The sequence below is a fragment of the Cyprinodon tularosa genome, unplaced genomic scaffold (assembly GCF_016077235.1).
Source record: "Cyprinodon tularosa strain WSP-4 unplaced genomic scaffold, ASM1607723v1 ctg243, whole genome shotgun sequence".
Classification (NCBI taxonomy): domain Eukaryota; kingdom Metazoa; phylum Chordata; class Actinopteri; order Cyprinodontiformes; family Cyprinodontidae; genus Cyprinodon; species Cyprinodon tularosa.
In genome coordinates, this window is record NW_024038903.1 from 1 (window position 1) to 19210 (window position 19210).

At 46.3% G+C, this 19210-nt stretch overlaps 1 protein-coding gene across 2 annotated transcripts in view; it reads right to left on the bottom strand.

The window, feature by feature from the left end:
* Positions 1-1590: 1590 nt before the first annotated feature.
* lrrc6 (leucine rich repeat containing 6) overlaps positions 1591-19210 on the bottom strand; it is a 54101-nt gene continuing 36481 nt past the window's right edge. Inside the window, exon 12 of one of the 2 annotated variants that reach the window (XM_038287670.1) lies at positions 1591-2541. In XM_038287670.1, the coding sequence (XP_038143598.1) occupies positions 2367-2541 (175 nt within the window). In that variant the 3' untranslated portion in view covers positions 1591-2366. The remainder of the gene's footprint in view (positions 2542-19210) is intronic. The other variant, XM_038287671.1, reaches the window with a different exon arrangement.

Consider the following 19210-nt stretch of genomic DNA (forward strand, 5'->3'; position numbering starts at 1 on the left):
CGGGTTTTTAAATTTTCTCTAAACACAACTCTGTTGGACTTTCAAAATAAGAATCCAGGGACCCTACAAAATAAAAGCCTCTAGATTATACTAATGCAATAATTGATGCAAATGGCTCAACATTATGACCCAAACTCTTCCAGGTTGTTTTTATTAGACTCTAGTGACCTTTTCAAAACACACCCCAGAGCAAATTTCACAATAAAAGTCTCCCATTTACTCTGTAATACAGCAGCTATTCACCTAATAACATGGAAAACCAGTGATTTAACATTTGGAAATGGATTCTATATCACTGCTGGGCATGACCCATCTTTTGATGCACATCCATGATAGACTTTCAAAATAAGACTACAGGGACTCTACAGAATAAAAGCCTCTTCCTTATACACACTCATACATTCTGGCATATTGCTCATAGCCATTTGTAATTTCATCACTGCAATGGCTCTGAGCATGCGGGCGGAGCCCGCCATTGGTGATTTCATCACTGCAATGGCTCTTAAAAGGCGGGCGAAGCCCGCCATTGGTGATTTTTTTCATCGCTGCAAGGGCTCCTAGCAGGCGGGCGGAGCCCGCCAACTGCGCTTTACCCACTGCGGTTCAATATGGACAAACCATATTACCCTTGTGCATCATACGCTGTGCACGTCTATTTCCCAGATTTCAGCACAAGTGGCACACAGCTCTCTTTGCCCATGACCTAGCCCGTTTTCCTTCCCTCAGCAGCCCTCAAAGGCGTAAGCAGTTGGTCTGGGGAGCCCCGACGTCACTTGCCAGGGCCGTATTGGCCCAGTTACCCAGACCGGCAGTAGGTGGCCCCCCTCAAAATTTCTTTAGAAATTTTCTAGTTTTGTTTATTCTCATTCGATATGGCTGGTAAAGCGGATTAGTAGCACATTTATATGAACTTAAAGTAAACATTCCATTTTAATAATGTGAAAACACACAGTTTTGTTTGTTTCAGTCAACTTGGGACAGACAGTAATTTATTGCATAGCTAGCTACATGTCAGAGGATGAGATTCCTTATCAATAAATAATAAGGTTGAGTAGAAATCTACTGTCAAAAAAGTGCTGATCTGTTTGTGCTATCAGTTAACTACTGGGATCTGGGTTAGAGTAAAACATGAAGATGTGTTTTTATAAATCTTAAGAGAAAAAATAGACACCCTGCATTTGTTGAGAATATTTTCGTTGTACAAGCGACTTGCAATAAAGGCAGAAACATCCGGAACAACCGTGTGGTGCATACAGCAATGTCTAAATATAGCCTAGATAATAAAAGAGTGAAACTGTCAGGACGGCAGAAAGATTCCTCCAGGCCCAAAGAGGAGGAGGGTGAGGAAGGATAGGCGTGACCTTGGAGCTTTTTAAGGTGACAACTCAGAGGAAAGTGAAGACCCTGGAGACATCAGGGAGATTCAAGGAGAGAAGAGCAACTTCAAGAATAATTTTAAATCCATGTCCTCTGGGCACAAAGAAGGTTCTCATCAAAGTCTGGCGATGAATCTGAATCTGAGGTGGTCAGTAGGGAGCATCACAACACAGCAATCTACAACAGCAGCCAACAAAAAGGCAAAACTCAGGTCATTGAGTTTACTAGTAAAAGAAACTAACATTAGGGAAGAGAATGACATCAGGATTTACAGTTCTTAATCAACCTATGATCAGAGAAACATATTCCTTTACAAAATCTAACTTTGGTCGATCAGCAGCAGAATTAAACTTAAGGTTTATTCTTTTTCATCAGTCTTCGAGTGAGAGAGACTTTCTCTTCGCAAAGTTAAAATAACTGCTGAGCGCAATCATCAGTCAGCTAAACTAAGTCTGATTAATAATTAATCTATGAGCTAGGCTAATAATTAATCTAACAGCTATTCTACTTAAAGCCCACCACTTAATTTGGGCTCAAGGTATTGGTTAAAAAATCAGGGGTGAGCTTGCACTGATCTACACGTCAGGATTATAACAGATTTATTCACAGTAAATCAAACAAAGCAGTACTTGAGCTTACATTCATGTAAAACATTGGATTAACATTCAGGAAAATATAGAATTACATTTAGCTGTTAACATTAAGCAAGACTGTTGATGAGTTTTTAAAACCATGTTTTGACTTCATATCTTTACTTTTCTTTTTTTAGAAAAAATATGTAAAATTTCAAAAACTATATGAAAGATCAGACCTTGCTGTCAGGACCCTTTTAGGTTCGTGTTAGTTTACAGATGTGTACTTGCTATACTGTAGGTCAATGTTGAGTTTAAAAGCTTTTAAGCAGAGCTTAAACATCCAGTGAGGATGAGCCTTTGCATGTTTTCACTAGCTCTGTATAGGAGTTGTGTAATCTCCTTATTTAAAACCTCTCATATGAGAGGTGGAACCTCGGGGTCATCCAAAAACCCCTCTGAGAAGTCTTCAGGGTGGCTGGTCTTGGATCCTTCCACTGGAGCTCCTCTGGTGTTCTGCACAATGTTGGCGATATCAACGGATGTACGCCTACTGGAATCAACTTCCAACCTCTCAGGGATTTTATTTTTTCTGTGGAGTTAAAAGAAGTGAAAATAACTGTTGCAGTAAAGTTAAAAATGAGTCCAGAGATGGTTTATAGTGTAAACATGAAAACATTCTTATTTGTTGCTGTTTCCTATGGTATTACCCAGACTCCACGGACACCTGACATGGAGCAAAACTTCAGCCTAAACAGTTATTTAACTAATGTTATTTAACTAATGATCTGAAAAAGCAAAGATCAGCATAGAGAAACTAAGAAACGTGTATTTTTTTTTTTTTTTCAGAAAATATCGTGCTCCTCCAATATAGCTGGTGCGGGGATACTGATCGTAAACAGCAGCAGCAGGAGAAGGACGTTCATTGCCTCTCTGCCTTTTTATTAAGAGGGGAATTATGCTTCCAAAGGACAAACGGTACTGGATCACATACATACCACCTTTATTCACTGCAAAATGACATACTGAGCCAAAATAACTGACATTATTAGGATCTTTTTCCAGTGCATAAAAACAGGATTCCGTGCTCTGTTTGAAATAGTGATTAGAAAAGCTGGACAGCTGTTTGGGTCAGAACCTATAACTGTTTCTTCAAACAAAGGGAACTCTGAATGCTGTCTGTTTGACAACTTCCACAGTGACTACCTCACTGCAGGGTACTGGGGGTTACTAAACAACCTTCAATGTTCTGAACAATCATCTCTAGGATTTCCCAGAAGTGAGCCAGCCTTCTTTATTAGCTTGTTGAGCTTATTTTAATTCATTTGAGCAAAAGCATCAGATGTTAGCCCAGCAAATGATGGCAGAAGAGGCACTCTCTACAACAGAGGTATAGAAGATTTGAAGCATCTTGCTGTGAATGCCGAAGGACCTAGGCTTTCTTAGGGAGTACATTTCCCAGTTTTAATGAGCCACAGAGAGTGGTGGAGATTTCTAAAAACTACATCTCCAATGAATGTCTGCACAACGGTGACTAAGAGCAGGACATATTTCCTCTGAGGTCATTTCTCTAAATTTGGTAATGATTTTGTAATTGACTGGTGACTGGACATACAGGTTCTGTTCAGCATCTAAGGAGGAAGCTGATTATAGTGCCATCGGCTCGCCTTAAGATAAGAACCAGACAGTGAGGTGGTCAATGTGACGTCCCAAAGCTCCAGATTGAGAGCTTGATGACCAGATAGAGATATGTCTTGATCAGACCCATTATTTGGTGTGTTTAGGACCTATCTACACTCACCAGCTGCTTTAGTCCGTACACCTGAGAGTTCTGTTTCAGATCCCGTTTGTTCATCAGAACTACTTTATTTTCTGTATGACAGAGATTCAAGAAGGTATTAGAAATATATTTTTTAAAGCTTTGGGTAAAAGTGGAGATGAAAACACAATGAAATCATAATTCTCAAGTTCAAGAAATCTATTTGAGATAACCATGGCTGTGTGATATGGAGTTTTATCCTCCATGAAAAGATTGATCCATTGTGGTCATAAATGGATGCAAACAGTCGACAACAAAACTCTAGGGCTTTGTGTGTTTAAAAACTGCTCATGGTAATTAGAAGATTTAAGAAAATGTATCCCAAAAGCGTAATAGTAACCGCAGCAGGAGCAGTCTGAATCAATACAATATTGGATCTATATTTTCATGCAATTTAAATCTATGTAACATCTAAATTCTGAGCAAACAAGTCAACCCGGTCTCAAATCTCTGACACCAACACATAGTTTTCCTCTGAACAACCTTGCTCACTTGATATTTTCAGACCATTTGCTGTAAAAAGAGGAAACCCAAGTAGTTTAGCAGCTTTTGGGATTCAGAATAACCAGTTTGGTACCAAACAACCCTGCAGCTCTCTAGGTCACTAAAGCCCCTCCCTTCTCCATTCTGAAGCTTAATTTGAATTTGGAGCTAAGATGAACATATGTACTTATTAAAGTACAAATGTTCCTTACAAGAAACAACCTGCATTATAAAGAACTGTAAGAAGATGATCACAGAGTTGTGAAGAAGCCCTGCAAGGTTGTTTTGAGGCTATAGACTGGGATGCACAGCCACATGGAGAGGACATCAATGCAGTAACTGAGGATGTTACTGGCTACATGATTACACTATCTCCAGCAGAACAGTAAAATATTTCCCCAGTAAGAGGTCCAGGATTGCTAGTGATCTGGAGGAACTGCTAAACAAGCAAAAAAGTAAAAGTGCAATAATCCAAGTCAACTACTGTGTAGTCTGTTTAATTTTCACTTATTTATATGGGCAGTATAATTCTGCAGTGCAAGTCTAATAGCCCAAGTCAACTACTATGTAGTCTTCCCTTACCTCTCTACTGTGCAAATATTTTCATATCTAAAGGAAACATATTCCAGGACATTATCTTTTTTTAAATTCTTTTTTGTACTGTATACATTCTTTTATATTGTTTGTTGTATTTTTATCTTGAATGGAATCTTCCTTAGTCAGGAAAGGAGGCAGTGTCATGATTGGAACTCGGAGGTAACCCAATTATGCAGAACACCTCTGACGGACACAGGGATGGAAAGTTTGACAGTTTATTTGCACAAGCAGACAGAAAGCACTGGTTCAGGTCTGGGGGAGTCACTGTTGGTTCTGGAGGAGAGTCTTTCAGCAGAGTCCGTTTGCTGCTTCAGCGTCTCACGTCTGGCTTGAACAGACCTTGGCCTTGGTTTCCCAGCTCTAGTCCAGAGCTGCTTGGAGGTTCTCAGAGAAACTTCAGGGTTTGGCTTAGAGGGTCGGCTCGGCAGGTTAGCTCTGCCTGAGCCTTCACAGAGGAGACACGAGTTTCCTGGAAACACAGAGAAAGTGATTAGAATCCAACCTGGATTCAAAGTCATAGAGATAACACAAAGATCTAGGCTTTAGCGCTGACCAACTGGAACAACACTGCGGCATTGAGGCAAGGTCTGAAGACAGCTTAAGTAGTGGATCCTCTGATGATCTAGATGAGCTGCAGCTGTGCAGGAGGCTCCCTCAGAGGATCCACGGCGGACTCTGCTGGAGAAAGATGGGATTTCCAGACGCTACAGACAAGACCTAGGGAGACAAGGAAGCAACAAAAAACATCCCACCAAGGGTGGGCGCAGGGGGCACCAAACTAGGCAGGCAAGAAGCTGAGTCCATAACAAAAAACCAACCCACCCAGGGTGGACGGAGGGAAATAAAAAGGAAAAAACAAACTGAGTCCCAGAACAAAAAACAATCCACAAAAGGTGGACGTCAACAAAGAAAGTCTCAGATATTTAACCGGGAGACACCTGGTTGCAGCTCAGAAAAAGGTGCAGGGCGGGGCCGCCCACTGCGGCACCGGAGCAGACTCAGAGAGGGCCACCGACTGCAGCTCTGGCTGCAACATGGAGAGAGCCGCCCACGACGACTCCGGTGCAGCCTCCGAGGTGTCCTGAGGCGCCCACCGAGGGCCCCTGGATGCTCGGATCGGCCGAAGAGGGACTCCAGATGGTTCTGCGGAGCGGGAACTGGTTGACTGACTGGAGGCATGGCAGGAGGGAGACCAGGATTCAACGTGTCTACGAGCCCAATCTATATGAGGGTTGTGTCGCTCCAACCACTCATATCCCAGAACCAAAGGAGAACAGGCTGAAGGGTAAACCAAAAAGGTTATGGTCTCTTGGTGACTACCAGAAACTTGAAGTTGCAGAGGCTGAGTCTTGTGGGTAACTTGGTGTAGACTCCTTCCATCTATGGCTGAGACCTTAAAAGGCTTCCTCAGAGGGATGGTCTCAATGTTCAGCTGCTGAACCAGATTTGGGTCGATAAGGTTCCTCTTACAACCTGAGTCTATAAAGGCCGACAGAGTATGAGTCTGATCAGAACAAAACAGAGTGGCAGGTAACAAAAGATGAGGAGACTTTCTATTTGGATCGTGCTTCACCAGACACCTCTTAATTTTAGATGACCCCCGAAGCCTTTTCTTCGCAGGACAGGAAGAAACAAAATGTCCAGGTTCACCACAATAGAAGCAAAGTTTCTCTTTAAACCTTCTCTTCCTCTCATCGGGTGTGAGCCTGGTGTGACCAAACTGCATAGGCTCCCCCTCAGCAGGTTCACAAGCTGGTGGAGCAAAGTGAGCTTTTGACACAGGTAAAAATTCAGGCTGAGCACGGCTCTCTGTGCTGAATGCCTCTTCGGGAGAAACAAAGGAAGGGGTGTCCCTTCTCTTAGCCGTAGAAACAGAAACAGGTAAAACATGGCTCCTAATCTTAGACTTAGATCTGGTTCGAAGACGGTTATCCAAACTAATTGACAGCCTAATAAGTTCCTCAAGGGTCTCAGGTGTCTCGAGTGTGGCAAGTTCATCTTTTAAGTTCTCGTTTAAAGCGTTGAAAAATGCACTCTTAAGTGCACATTCGTTCCAGCCTGAGGCTGCAGCTTTAACCCGGAAGTCTATGGAAAAATCCGCTACAGAGGAGTTCCCCTGTTTAAGATTTAACAGAGCTCGAGAGTCAATTGTTTGGTCAGAATCTTGGTTGAAAACCTGAGTAAATTCGGAGATGAAGTCTGAATAATAGCCATTAAGACTGTCATCAGTGGGAAATCTAGCCTGAGCCCACTCCAAGGCTCTACCTGTTAGCTGAGAAAGGATGAAATTTATCTTCCTGTAATCAGTGGAAAAGCTGCCTGGAGAGTTCTGGAAAATAAGTCGGCATTGAAACAAAAACCCCTTACATTTGCTAGGGATACCTGAAAATTTCTCTGGAAGAGACGGGCGAAATTCCGGAAGTGACGTGACAGGCTCTGATTCCGGAAACGGAAGTTGAACGGGCTCCGCTCTGGGAGCTGATTGTCTGGAAAACTCCTGCGGAGACTTATTAAGTCGAGTGTTGAGCTCACCCATGATTATGTCCACAAGCCGGTCCTGAATATCTCGAATGGCGCACTCAATTCTTCTAGCCAATTCTTCGTGGCTCCCACGGAGGAAGGCCTCAAGATTCTGAATCCGAGTCGGTACATCCTTCAGAAGCCTCCAGAGGGGTTCCGCTGGGAAATCTTGTTGGCCGCAGTGTTCTGTCATGATTGGAACTCGGAGGTAACCCAATTATGCAGAACACCTCTGACGGACACAGGGATGGAAAGTTTGACAGTTTATTTAGCACAAGCACACAGAAAGCACTGGTTCAGGTTTGGGGGAGTCACTGTTGGTTCTGGAGGAGAGTCTTTCAGCAGAGTCCGTTTGCTGCTTCAGCGTCTCACGTCTGGCTTGAACAGACCTTGGCCTTGGTTTCCCAGCTCTAGTCCAGAGCTGCTTGGAGGTTCTCAGAGAAACTTCAGGGTTTGGCTCAGAGGGTCGGCTCGGCAGGTTGCTCTGCCTGAGCCTTCATAGAGGAGACACGAGTTTCCTGGAAACACAGAGAAAGTGATTAGAATCCAACCTGGATTCAAAGTCATAGAGATAACACAAAGATCTAGGCTTTAGCGCTGACCAACTGGAACAACACTGCGGCATTGAGGCAAGGTCTGAAGACAGCTTAAGTAGTGGATCCTCTGATGATCTAGATGAGCTGCAGCTGTGCAGGAGGCTCCCTCAGAGGATCCACGGCGGACTCTGCTGGAGAAAGATGGGATTTTCTCCAGCTCCCAACAGGCAGCAAATCATTGAGGAATATACAGAAGCAATTTGAGGTCAAGATAAGAGAAAGCAAGGAAGAACACAGAAAAAGGGCAGAAAGGTAAGTTTAAGTAAAATGAGGATTGGACAGATGGAAGTCTGGACAAAGTATAAGAAAATAACATATTCTTCACTTGGTTCATGTTTAAAAAAAAGCTCAGCAGCCATCATCTCTTACACACAGTCAAACAGAACCCACACCCTCCTTTGACCTAAAAATTTTCTTTTGCACTGCAAATGTTTCATCTTTCACCTTCCACATAAAACTCATCCAACAGTCCTCAATGTTTATAGTTGCCCTGACAACCCACATCACAAAGGTAGTAGAGAGATTACTGGTAGTCAACCTGAGCAAACAAAGAAGCAGCTATAAGGATCCCCCTGCAGTTTGTTTATCGGATTGGGAGTTGAAGATGCCAACATGCACCTGCTTCAACAAACTCACTGTAATTTAGACAAGGCAGACAGCACTGTGAGGACCATTTCTCCTCTGCATTTAGTACAATTCAGCCTGACGTATTTAGTCAGAAACACCAGGAGACTCAGGTAGAGGCATCAACAATTGCCTGGATCAAAGACCACCTGCCAAACAGAAAATCAGTTGGTGAGACTGAAGAGTCAGCTGTCTAATCAAATAGTCAGCAGCAGAGGAGGACTACAGGGGGCAATACTCTCAACATTCCTTCTTACCCAGATGAAATAGTGAGATGACTCTGCAGTTGTTGGCTTTATCGGGACGGACAAAAAGCTGAATACAGAGAGCTACTAAAATACTTTGTTACATGATGTTGTTTGTTACTTCAAGGCTGGACTATAGTAATTCTTTACTATCAGGAAGTCAACAAACTGTAGTTAAAAGCCTTCAGCTGATCCAAAATCCTCTTTTTCACATATAAAGCCTTAAATGGCCAAGCTTTATCTTATATCAGAGATCTGATCATTCCTTATGCTCCTAACAGAGCACTTCGCTCTCAATCTGCAGGTTTAGTGGTTCCTAGAATTTCTAAAAGTAATAATGGGAGGCAGATCTTTTAGTTATCAGGCTCCTCTCCTGTGGAACCAACTACCAGTTTTAGTCCGTGAGGCAGACACCCTGTCTACTTTTAAGGGTAGGCTTAAAACTTTCCTTTTTGATAAAGCTTATAGTTAGAGAGGCCCAGGATATCCTGAGCTATCTCTATTCTCCCGCTCTGCAGAACCTGTTAGTTAAATCTCTAACGTTCTGCTCTCTCTGTTTTTTCTTATAGTGGCTTCACCTCGTCTGTTCCTGTTTGGCTGTGACACCATCCTGGAGAGAAATATTAGCTGTGCTGCTGCCATCAACACCTTTGTTTATACTGTAGATGTTTGAGATCTGACTGTTTTTCAGTGTAGTCCTGTTTCTCTGACTGTGAGTGGCACATAGCTAGTCTGCCTGGCTGTGTGTTTTTTTGTATCTCTGCTTCTGTCTCCTTGAAACCCAGTCGGCCTCGGCAGATGGCCGCTCACACTGAGCCTGGTTCTGCTGGAGGTTTCTTCCTGTTAAAAGGGAGTTTTTCCTCTCCAGTGTCACTACAAGCATGCTTAGTGTGAGGGATTGCCTTCGATTCAATGTTTCGTTTGGAATCAGCTGGTTTTCCTCAGATAGAAAACAATCTGACTGTATGATCTGGTGAACTGTAAAGTGTCTTCAGATGACGTGTGTTGTAAATTGGCGCTATATAAAAAAACTGAATTGAATTGATGTACAAACAATCATCAGATCATGAATCTGAACAAACAAGGAAGATTATTGTACTTTTGAGAAAAAATGTGAATAAGCTGAATTACATCATGGGAGAAGAAGTGGAGGTAGTAGAGGAGTATAAATACCTTGATGTTAAGTGGAACTACAAACTAGACTGGAAACACAACTGTTAGGACAAAGCAGAATGTGTAGTAAGATGCTGCATACTGTATCTTCTAACAGTCTGTTGTGGAGGATGTGATCTTTTCTGTCATCAGCTGCTGGGGTAACAGCATTAGAGCAAATAAAGATGGCCAGCTCTGTTTTGGTAACTCCTCTAACACCTGTGGAGAGGATTTGGCAAATAATAATTCTTCATAAAATGAAGAAAATTATGGGCAACAGTAAACATCCTCTCCAGAAGACTGTTAAACACCATGAGAGTGTATTCAGTCACAGGTTTGTCCAGATCTGTGAAGGACAGACTGCAACAGAAAATCCTTCCTGCCTACAGCTATTGACAATTAGAAACATTTGTAGAAAAATAGTTGATGAGTTACAAAAACCTTTAATTTCCTTTTAAGATTAGTAAAGTATTTTTGATTTTATTTTAATTAACAGAGATGCAACGTGGGTAGCATTGCTTGGCAGCAAGCAGGTTCAGGGTTCGATTTCTGGCTCGGTATTTTTTTGCATGGAGTTTGCATGTTCTCTCTGTGCATGCACGGGATACACAGGGATGCACTCTCAGGGTACTCTGCCCATGGTCCCACAAATAAAAAGATGACTGTTAGGTTATTTGTGAGTGTGTGTGTGTGCCTCGTTCTATGTCTCTGTGTTGCCCTGCGAGACTGGCAACCTGTCCAGGGTGTACCTGCCTTTGGCAGCCAGAGATAGACACCGGCCCTACTTCGACCCTGACGGAATAAGCAAGAGAAGATGGATGGCAATAGAAAGCTTGTTGTGGTTCTTTGCTGTGGTAGGCTTAGGTAATTAATCACCATGTAGGCTGACACTTCAAAACTTATAGGCAAATGGTTTTATATGCAGCGAATCAGAATAAAGGAATGTAGCCTCTTAATCCTGAGTCCATTACGAGACCTTTTCTAAGGATTTATTCATACATTAGAGGTAAATTGATGTGATCAGGATGGTAATTCAATATTTACACCAAGAATGACAGATATACAATTGCAGGCACAGTGTGTAAAACATTATGGACTGATTTATTATCCATTAGTTCAAAAAATAAACCTAACCCCAGAGAAAAAAGAGAAAGACAGATGTTCAATGACTGGGTCTGTTTCCTGTCAACAGAATCGACCGGTTTCATTACGGGTTAGCTGCAGGGTTGGTTTGATAGACTCAAATAGATCCACAGGTAAAAATATCACAAAGATAATATATTTAAGTCAGTAGAAAATTCATGGTAATTCAGTCTTGTGACATACAGTAAATTGTGGATAACTGTATGTCATGACTGTGCCTCATGTTGCTCTCTGTCTGGATCACAATGAAGTTTGGAAAGTTATTTGAGCATTACTGGGGATCAATTATTTTTATTTGTTATTTTTAATTACATTTTTTTAGGTTTTGAGAGTAAATGAAAAAAAGAAGCCAATCCTGAAATAAGGAACAGCTTCTTTCACTCCAGCAGTGTCGGACTCTGTGTTTTAGGAAGCTCTAGGGTTAGAATAATGTGGGTTTTACCATTTATATAAAATCCAATTGCCTACTCTCTATGCTCTGCATCATCAGGGAAATCCATTTCAGACATCATAACGTCCTTCCATCCATTCCCACTGGAGTCAGCTGCAGGCTATGGGATCTGTGGCAGAGCCTGAGGTCAAAGGCGGCCTTTGATTATGTGTATGGGTGCGATAAGTCAGCATATGCTGCGCTGCTTACCTGTCACCTCACTGAGCAGTAGCAGGAGCTGAGCATTTTTATTCTATGCCTAATTTGCAGCTCTGCTAGGGATCCTCATTGAGTTTGATGGGGCCAACTGAAGGACAGGAAGTGGCTCTGTCATAAAATGATAATGATGATGGTGTGATGATGGGAGTGGCTCCAGGCGAGCAGATGAAATGGAGCTGCAGTTGAAGAGAGCAGCAGAAACGCTAAGGGTCACTGAGAGATGAAGCTCTCAGGCCTGAATGAGACCAGCAGACTGTAGTTTAGGGAATGATGGAACTACTTATTGATCAGAGACAGAACCAGAGGATATCCTGCTAAGAGAGCATCCACTGTTATTTATGACATCAGGATCTAAATGAGTTTATTTCAGATTTAAAAGTTTTTTACCCTGCTGTTTGAAGACAGAATCACTTTCTTAGCATGTCTGTTATCTCCGCTGTGCATCTGTAACTTTGAGTTTTTTGAACACAAAGTTGTTGTTTTTTTTTTATATGAACAGTTGAGGAAAAAAGGACCAACCTGTGTTTTATATTATCTTGTATGATTTGGAAGATGCAACCTTCTTCTGGGAGACAAATGGTAAAATCAACAGGTGGAAACTGTGGAAACTTATCTGTACATCTGAATTAGTAAACAATTTGTTGGGATCCTCAGGCTTGCCCACCAGAGGTCGCCGAGGATCCTCTTCTGCTCTCTTTGTTTTTCCCTTAGGGTTGGAGTTACTGTGGGGATCTGGAGATTACCCTCTGTCTCCAGCAGGATGCGCTGTGGGTCTTCTGGAGCTGGAACCTTCCTGCACACCTGTTCCTAATCTTCTCATTAGAAGACCTCTCCTTTATAAGCTCCTGCCTGACCTTGATTCCACGCCGCAGCGTTGATCTTAGTTGGTTAGCTTCCTGAGCCTCTGTTACAGAAGAATCTTTGCTATCTCTATTGTGAGATCAGAATCTAACTCTTCCTTGTCTCTGCCTCACAGGAATCTTGTCTCTTCGTGAAAGCTCTGGATGAGTTTAACCTCCTGTCTCTTCGTGAAAGCTCTGGATGAGCTTAACCTCCTGTCTCCTCGTGAAGCTCTGGAAGAGCTGTCTCTCTGGCAACCTGTCTCTGGTCTGCAGCTCTGGGAGAGCTGCATCACAGGAAACCAGTCTTAAGCCTGAAGCTCTTGGAAAACCAACCTGCTAAGCTGCCCTGGTGAGCCAACCCAAAGATTCCTACGTGGTTGAAACCTGACGACCCCTATGTGGAGTTTCCCTAGAGGTTCCCATGTGGATTTCCCGTGTCTTCCCCAGTTGTTCTCTGAGCTGAGCTGGAAGCTCAGATCCTAGTTAGCTTTGCTAAGCATACAGCTAGAGGCTTAGCCCCTCATGAACTCTGTTAACCAACCATCTCCCTTTCCCTGCTCAGACCCCAGTGAACCAGCTCCCCGGACTGAACTGTTCCAGTTAATTTCATGTGCTTTGTCTTAAAATAAAACTCCTTGGACTTTTACCAGTGCCTCTGTGAGTGTTCTGCATCTTGGGCTTTAACTAGAGAAAACCCATCATGACACTATTGGTTCCATGAAAGTAACCCAGGGAAAGGAATGTGGTGGTGAAAAACCGTATAGCATGTACTTAGATTTGGTGTTGTAGCTGGTTTATAAATGTTTTTTATTTATGTGACAGGTACCGATATTAAGTAATGGCTCACTGGTGGAAGCAAGCACACCTTGGTTTTGAAATGGATAAAGTCGATATACAATTTAAGTTTCTCACAGACTGAGATAGAATGCCTAAGAGAAATTCTGATAAATCTGGCTTCACTTCAACACCTCATCATCTGTGTTGTCATTTCCCCCACCCTCCAAAATGCGCATACCCTTTATGGAGGAGTCAGTGTTGGCATGAAGGAGCACACATTTTCTTGGCAAGTTTTTTTTTTTTTATAGACCACAAAATTTTTGAAGGAATTTTTGACATCCATAATTTTAAGGCCCCACTTTTGTGGATTTGTACACTTTATAAAGGAGGCCTGAGAAAATTTACAAACATGAAAGGTCTAAGAAGATAACCAGTTTAATAAGAAAGTACCTAAGTAACCTATTGTTACGATCCCTGTGGTTTTGCTGTTTCTCTAGTTTGAGTGAGCTTCCTGTCACAGAGAGGATCTTTGCTGGTGGCTGGACCGACCAGTGTTGCTGCACACCTGAGAACATTTCTCAGTCAAGATAAATAATCATATTGAATAATCTAGCCAGTCTCACCCAGCAGAAGTACCCTAGGGCACTTGCGCTGAATGCAAATTACTTTATCCACTCTTTGGCTAAACAGCAAAGACGTTCAGATCAGATGGAGGAGTTTATAGAAATGTTTCAGGATCTGCTTAACAGATCCAATCGGGTGGGATCTACCCCCACTGCAGCCAGTGCAACTGCCATTCATGAACTAACTGCTCACTGCATGAAAAGTGAGATTTTCGTCCCCGTAAACCCCCGTAAACTCCCGCAGATCTGCCTGATTTTCGTCAGTTTCCGACAATTTGCAACCCGTGCTTGTCCGCGTTTGTCGTGCCACAAATTGTCGGAAACGTACCATGACGTATGTGGAGAGCGATCAGCTGTACTAATGGCCCTAATTAGCATATGAATGCAGCAAACCCGCGCGGCTGGCCAGGTCTGGCTTGAATAACCTACTCAGTATTGGCTGAAACCACTATTCTCAAACAAGTAAAATCGCTCGTGATTGGCAGCAAAACCACACGTGGCCACGCCAGGCTTTAATTTTCTTACTGAGTATTGAACGGAACCACTTCTTTTTAAACAAGTAAAGTCGCTCGTGATTGGTTGGCATATATATATATTTACATATAAATTTACATATATATATTTATTCATATATATATATATATATATATATATATATATATATATATATTTATTCATTCATATATTTATTCATTCATATGATGTGTATTTATGTTCTTTTTCATAATATTCACTCGGTGTCTCGCTATGGGATGCAGCCTCCTGCAGCCCTGATAGAAGCATCTATCTCAATCTGCCAATCCTGATTGGCCGGTGGAAGTGCCCGTCATACGCCACGCCCCGTAGCTCCGACTACTAAAGCGTGTGCGGATCACGGCACTCCAATTCAAAACCTCTTCTCACCTGAGTTCTTATCTCACGTCGGAGCCTTCGCTAGCTTAACTGCCCACAGACAGACCTTGCTAGTTTCCGTCGCCGGACGCTAGCACTGTGCTCTGGCTTCTGCCCTGTCCGCTCACTCCAGACCGGACCGGTAACCTTTTGTCTCTCTTCACGGCGGAATCCCTCTCGGCTCCTCTCCACGGACGCTCGAGTCGGACGAGCATTTAGCACACCAGCTACTTCCTCGACCCCGCCACGCTAGCACGCCAGCTAGCTACGGTTCCTTTCCCTACCAGCACTCCAGCTCATCGGGAAATGGCGGCCGTCCAAAACCCCCACGCCAGGGGAGACTACCGTCTTTGTGGCTGCGGGAATAAAATTTCAGGGAAAGACACCCACCCGGTGTGCAGTACCTGTCTAGGAGTCGACCACGCCAGGTTGGCCCTAGAAATTCCCGGCTCCTGTGGACACTGCAAAGTGTTCACGGTCAAGAGCCTCAGACGCAGGCTAGCCCGCCAGGTTAGCATCTCGGACCGTGATCCATTCCTCCCCACCGCCGCACAAGGTGCAGCCGCGGAGGAGGACGTGGACACAGCTGGGGAAGCCCCGGAGACTGACTACGACTGGGGTGCCCAGTGCGAGCAGCTCCATGCCCCCCCGTTTCCCGAGGAAGACGTGCTGGAAGTCAGCCCCATGGAGGAGGATGACGACACCTCGTTCCTCATATCAGAGGACGAGGAAGAGGATGACACCTTCATGGCCCCAGCACAGCCTGAGAGGCCTAAACCGCCGTGCCCTTCCGCCATGGAAGACAGGGGAGCGAGCTCACCAGCTCCCTCCCTCCATGTGGACCTGCTCGACGTGTGCAAACGCGCGGCAGAGAAGCTGGAGATTCCCTGGCCGGTCGCAATAGCGGAGCCCACCCGGTCCCGCTACGAAGGCAAACGGCTTCCCCTGGCACGAAATGCGGTGAAGCAGCTTCTCCCTGTCTTCCCCGAGTTGCTGACGGAGCTCTCCAAAACATGGACTAGCTGCCCATTCAGCAACAGGAGCCCTATTTCGGGCGCAGCATCCCTCGACTGCGAGGCGATGGACGCCCACGGCCTCCTCTCCATGCCTCCGGTGGAAGTCCCGGTAGCTGCGCACCTCTGCCCAGGCAGCGTGAGCCAGCTGTCTGCAGCTTCCCCCAGACGCCCGACGCTGCCAGCTAAGCCCGAACGGTTCCAGTCTGCGCTGACCGAAAAGGCATACAAAGCAGCAGCCCTCTCGGCCAGAGCCCTCAGCGCCCTCTCCATCCTCACTGCCTACCAAGCGGAGTTGTTTGGCGCGTCTGCTGAGGAGCAAGACCCGGATGCGTGGGAGGAGATGGCGGTCATCGCGGACCTGTCTCTCCGTATCCAACGTGTCGCGGTCCAGGCCACAGGGAAGGTGATGGCAACCCTCGTCGTCCAGGAGCGAGCGCGATGGCTCAGTCTCGCTAACCTGACCGACAGGGAACGGGATGACATCCTGGATATGCCGATCGTCCCTGAAGGCATCTTCGGCTCTGCATTGGCCACAGTGCAGCAAAGATGTGAGGCAAAGAAAAAGGACAACGAGGCCCTCAAACTTTGTCTCCCTCGGAAAGCCCCTGCGCCTTCACCTCCGGTGCAACGCAAAACCTTTGCGCATGCAGCCTCCCAGCCGCCGCGTTTTAAGGTACCAAGACGGCCACCACCGCCAGGTCCGCCCCCTCCGATGAGGAAGGAGCGCGGAGCCGGCTGGCAGGGGAAACCTGCCTCCACGACCGCTACGCCGCCGCCGCCCACAGCCGCCGCGAGCTCGGTCCCACAGGCGAGGAAGAAAAAGAGGGCGGCCTGACAGCCGCCAGTTCCTCAGTTGGTGCAGCCTGCTGTTCCCCGTTGCGCAGGCCCACCGTTTTGGCTTGTTTGTGCGCACCCCACGCCACCGTTGCCCATCCCAGAGCCGGTCCGCGAGGAGAAGGACATCGCCCCGGAGGTCTGCGCGGTTGCGCCCCGAGCGGAATGTCCAAAAGCACAGTCACACACCCTTGTTCAAAGAAAAAATGGTGTCAAAATAAAAATAAATCTGTCACAGCCAGGCCACGAGCCGAGGGTTCAGATAATAAAAAAAGCCAAAACAGACGATGCTCTCTCTATAAGCAGGGTGGCCGCTCAGCCCCCTGCAGCTCTGCTCCCGGGACGGGCACCGCCGTCCCCGCGGAGCAGAGCAGAGCGCTCCACCGTGCCTCCGGTGATGCCCACAGGGGGGCGCGGGGCAGGAGCCGCAATATGTTCCCCCGCTCTCTCTCAGAAGGGAAAGCTGGAGAGCAGCAGCAGCTCCACCGTGGGTGTTGCGCACAATTTCCCGGGGATACAGGCTTCAATTCGCCACTGTCCCTCCCCGCTTCTCCGGTGTAATACACTCACATGCACAGGGAGAATCAGCTCGAGTTTTACGGGAGGAAATTCTCTCTCTGATAGACAAACGAGCAGTTTCTGTCGTATCTCCCGAACAGAGTCTGTCAGGGTTTTATTCCAGATACTTCCTCGTCCCCAAACGGGGGGGGAGAGGAATCCGCCCTATTCTGGACTTAAGAGCCCTGAACAAATTCCTGCGGAAATACAAGTTCAGGATGCTGACACATGCAGCTCTGTTGCGTCTAGTAAGACCGAACGACTGGTTTTCGTCCGTGGATCTGAAAGACGCGTATTTCCACATTCCCATTTATCCCCCTCACAGACAATATCTCCGGTTTGCCTTTCAAGGGGTGTGTTACGAATACCGTGTTCTACCATTCGGTCTGTCTCTCAGTCCGAGGGTTTTCATACGGTGCACAGAGGCCGCGGTAGCCCCGCTCAGACGACGGGGGATACGTCTGGCCACGTATTTAGACGACTGGCTCCTGTTAGCGCAGTCAGAACAGGAAGCCAGGGTTCACACACACATTGTCACAAAACACCTGATGGATTTAGGTTTTGTGATAAATATGGAAAAAAGCCACCTATCTCCAACGCAGGAGATATGCTTTCTGGGATTATCCCTGCGCTCTGTTCCGTTCACAGCCCGCCTGTCAGAGGAAAGAGTGACGGTTTTCAGAACGTGCCTGTCACAATTCCGTCTGCACAGGTCTGTCCAGTTCAGACTGTGCCTTCGGTTGCTGGGTCTGATGGCCTCAGCCATCCTCGTGATTCGCCTCGGCCGCCTTCACATGCGGGACTTTCAGCGCTGGGTCGCTTCGCTCCGAATGGACCCCGTGCGTCATGGCGCACGGCGGATAACGGTCACAGCGGACTGTATAACAGCTCTGCGCTGTTGGCGAGCCCCGTCCTTCCTGACCCAAGGGGTGCCTATGGGCACCGTCTCGTCCAGGAAAGTGGTAACCACGGATGCCAGCCTATCAGGCTGGGGCGGCATTCACGAGGGCAGGTCTGTGAGGGGTCGCTGGAGCCAGGCCCTCCAGCGCCTTCACATAAACTTTCTCGAACTTTCGGCGGTGTTTCTTTCTCTGAGACACTTCCTCCCATTCCTCTCGGGTCACCATGTCCTGGTGAGGACGGACAACACGACAACAGTGGCGTATATCAACCGCCAAGGGGGCCTGCGCTCCCGCATGTTGCACAATCTGGCGCGCGACCTGATTCTCTGGAGCAGTACCCACTTTCTCTCCCTGAGAGCGACGCACGTCCCGGGAGACTTGAACACGGGTGCGGACCTGCTGTCCAGAGGCGCGCCAGTGTACGGGGAATGGACGCTGCACCCACAGGTCGTGGAGCAGATATGGGCGCGCTACGGGCGCGCTCAGATAGATCTGTTCGCGTCCAGGGAAAACGCTCGATGCGAGCTGTTCTTCTCTCTGAGCGCTCTGAATGCCCCTCTGGGCGTAGACGCATTAGCGCACGCCTGGCCGCACGAGCTGCTATACGCGTTTCCACCGCTGGCCCTGATACCCCCCACTCTCGCCAGAGTGAGGGCATTCAATCACAGACTGATCCTAATAGCTCCGCACTGGCCAGCGCAACACTGGCTGGCGGAGATATTCCAGTTGCTGTGCGCCCAGCCTTGGGAGCTGCCGCTGCGCAGGGACCTGCTCTCGCAGGGTGCGGGGACAGTGTTCCACCCACACCCGGAGCGACTGCAGCTGTGGGCCTGGCCCGTGAGTGGCTTAATTTAACCACTGCCGGGCTCCCTCAGAGTGTAATTAATACTATCCAAAACGCCAGGGCTCCCTCCACTAGGAACCTATATGGCTCCAAGTGGGGACTGTTTGAGCGGTGGTGTCTTGAACGGGACTACGTTCCTTTTCAGT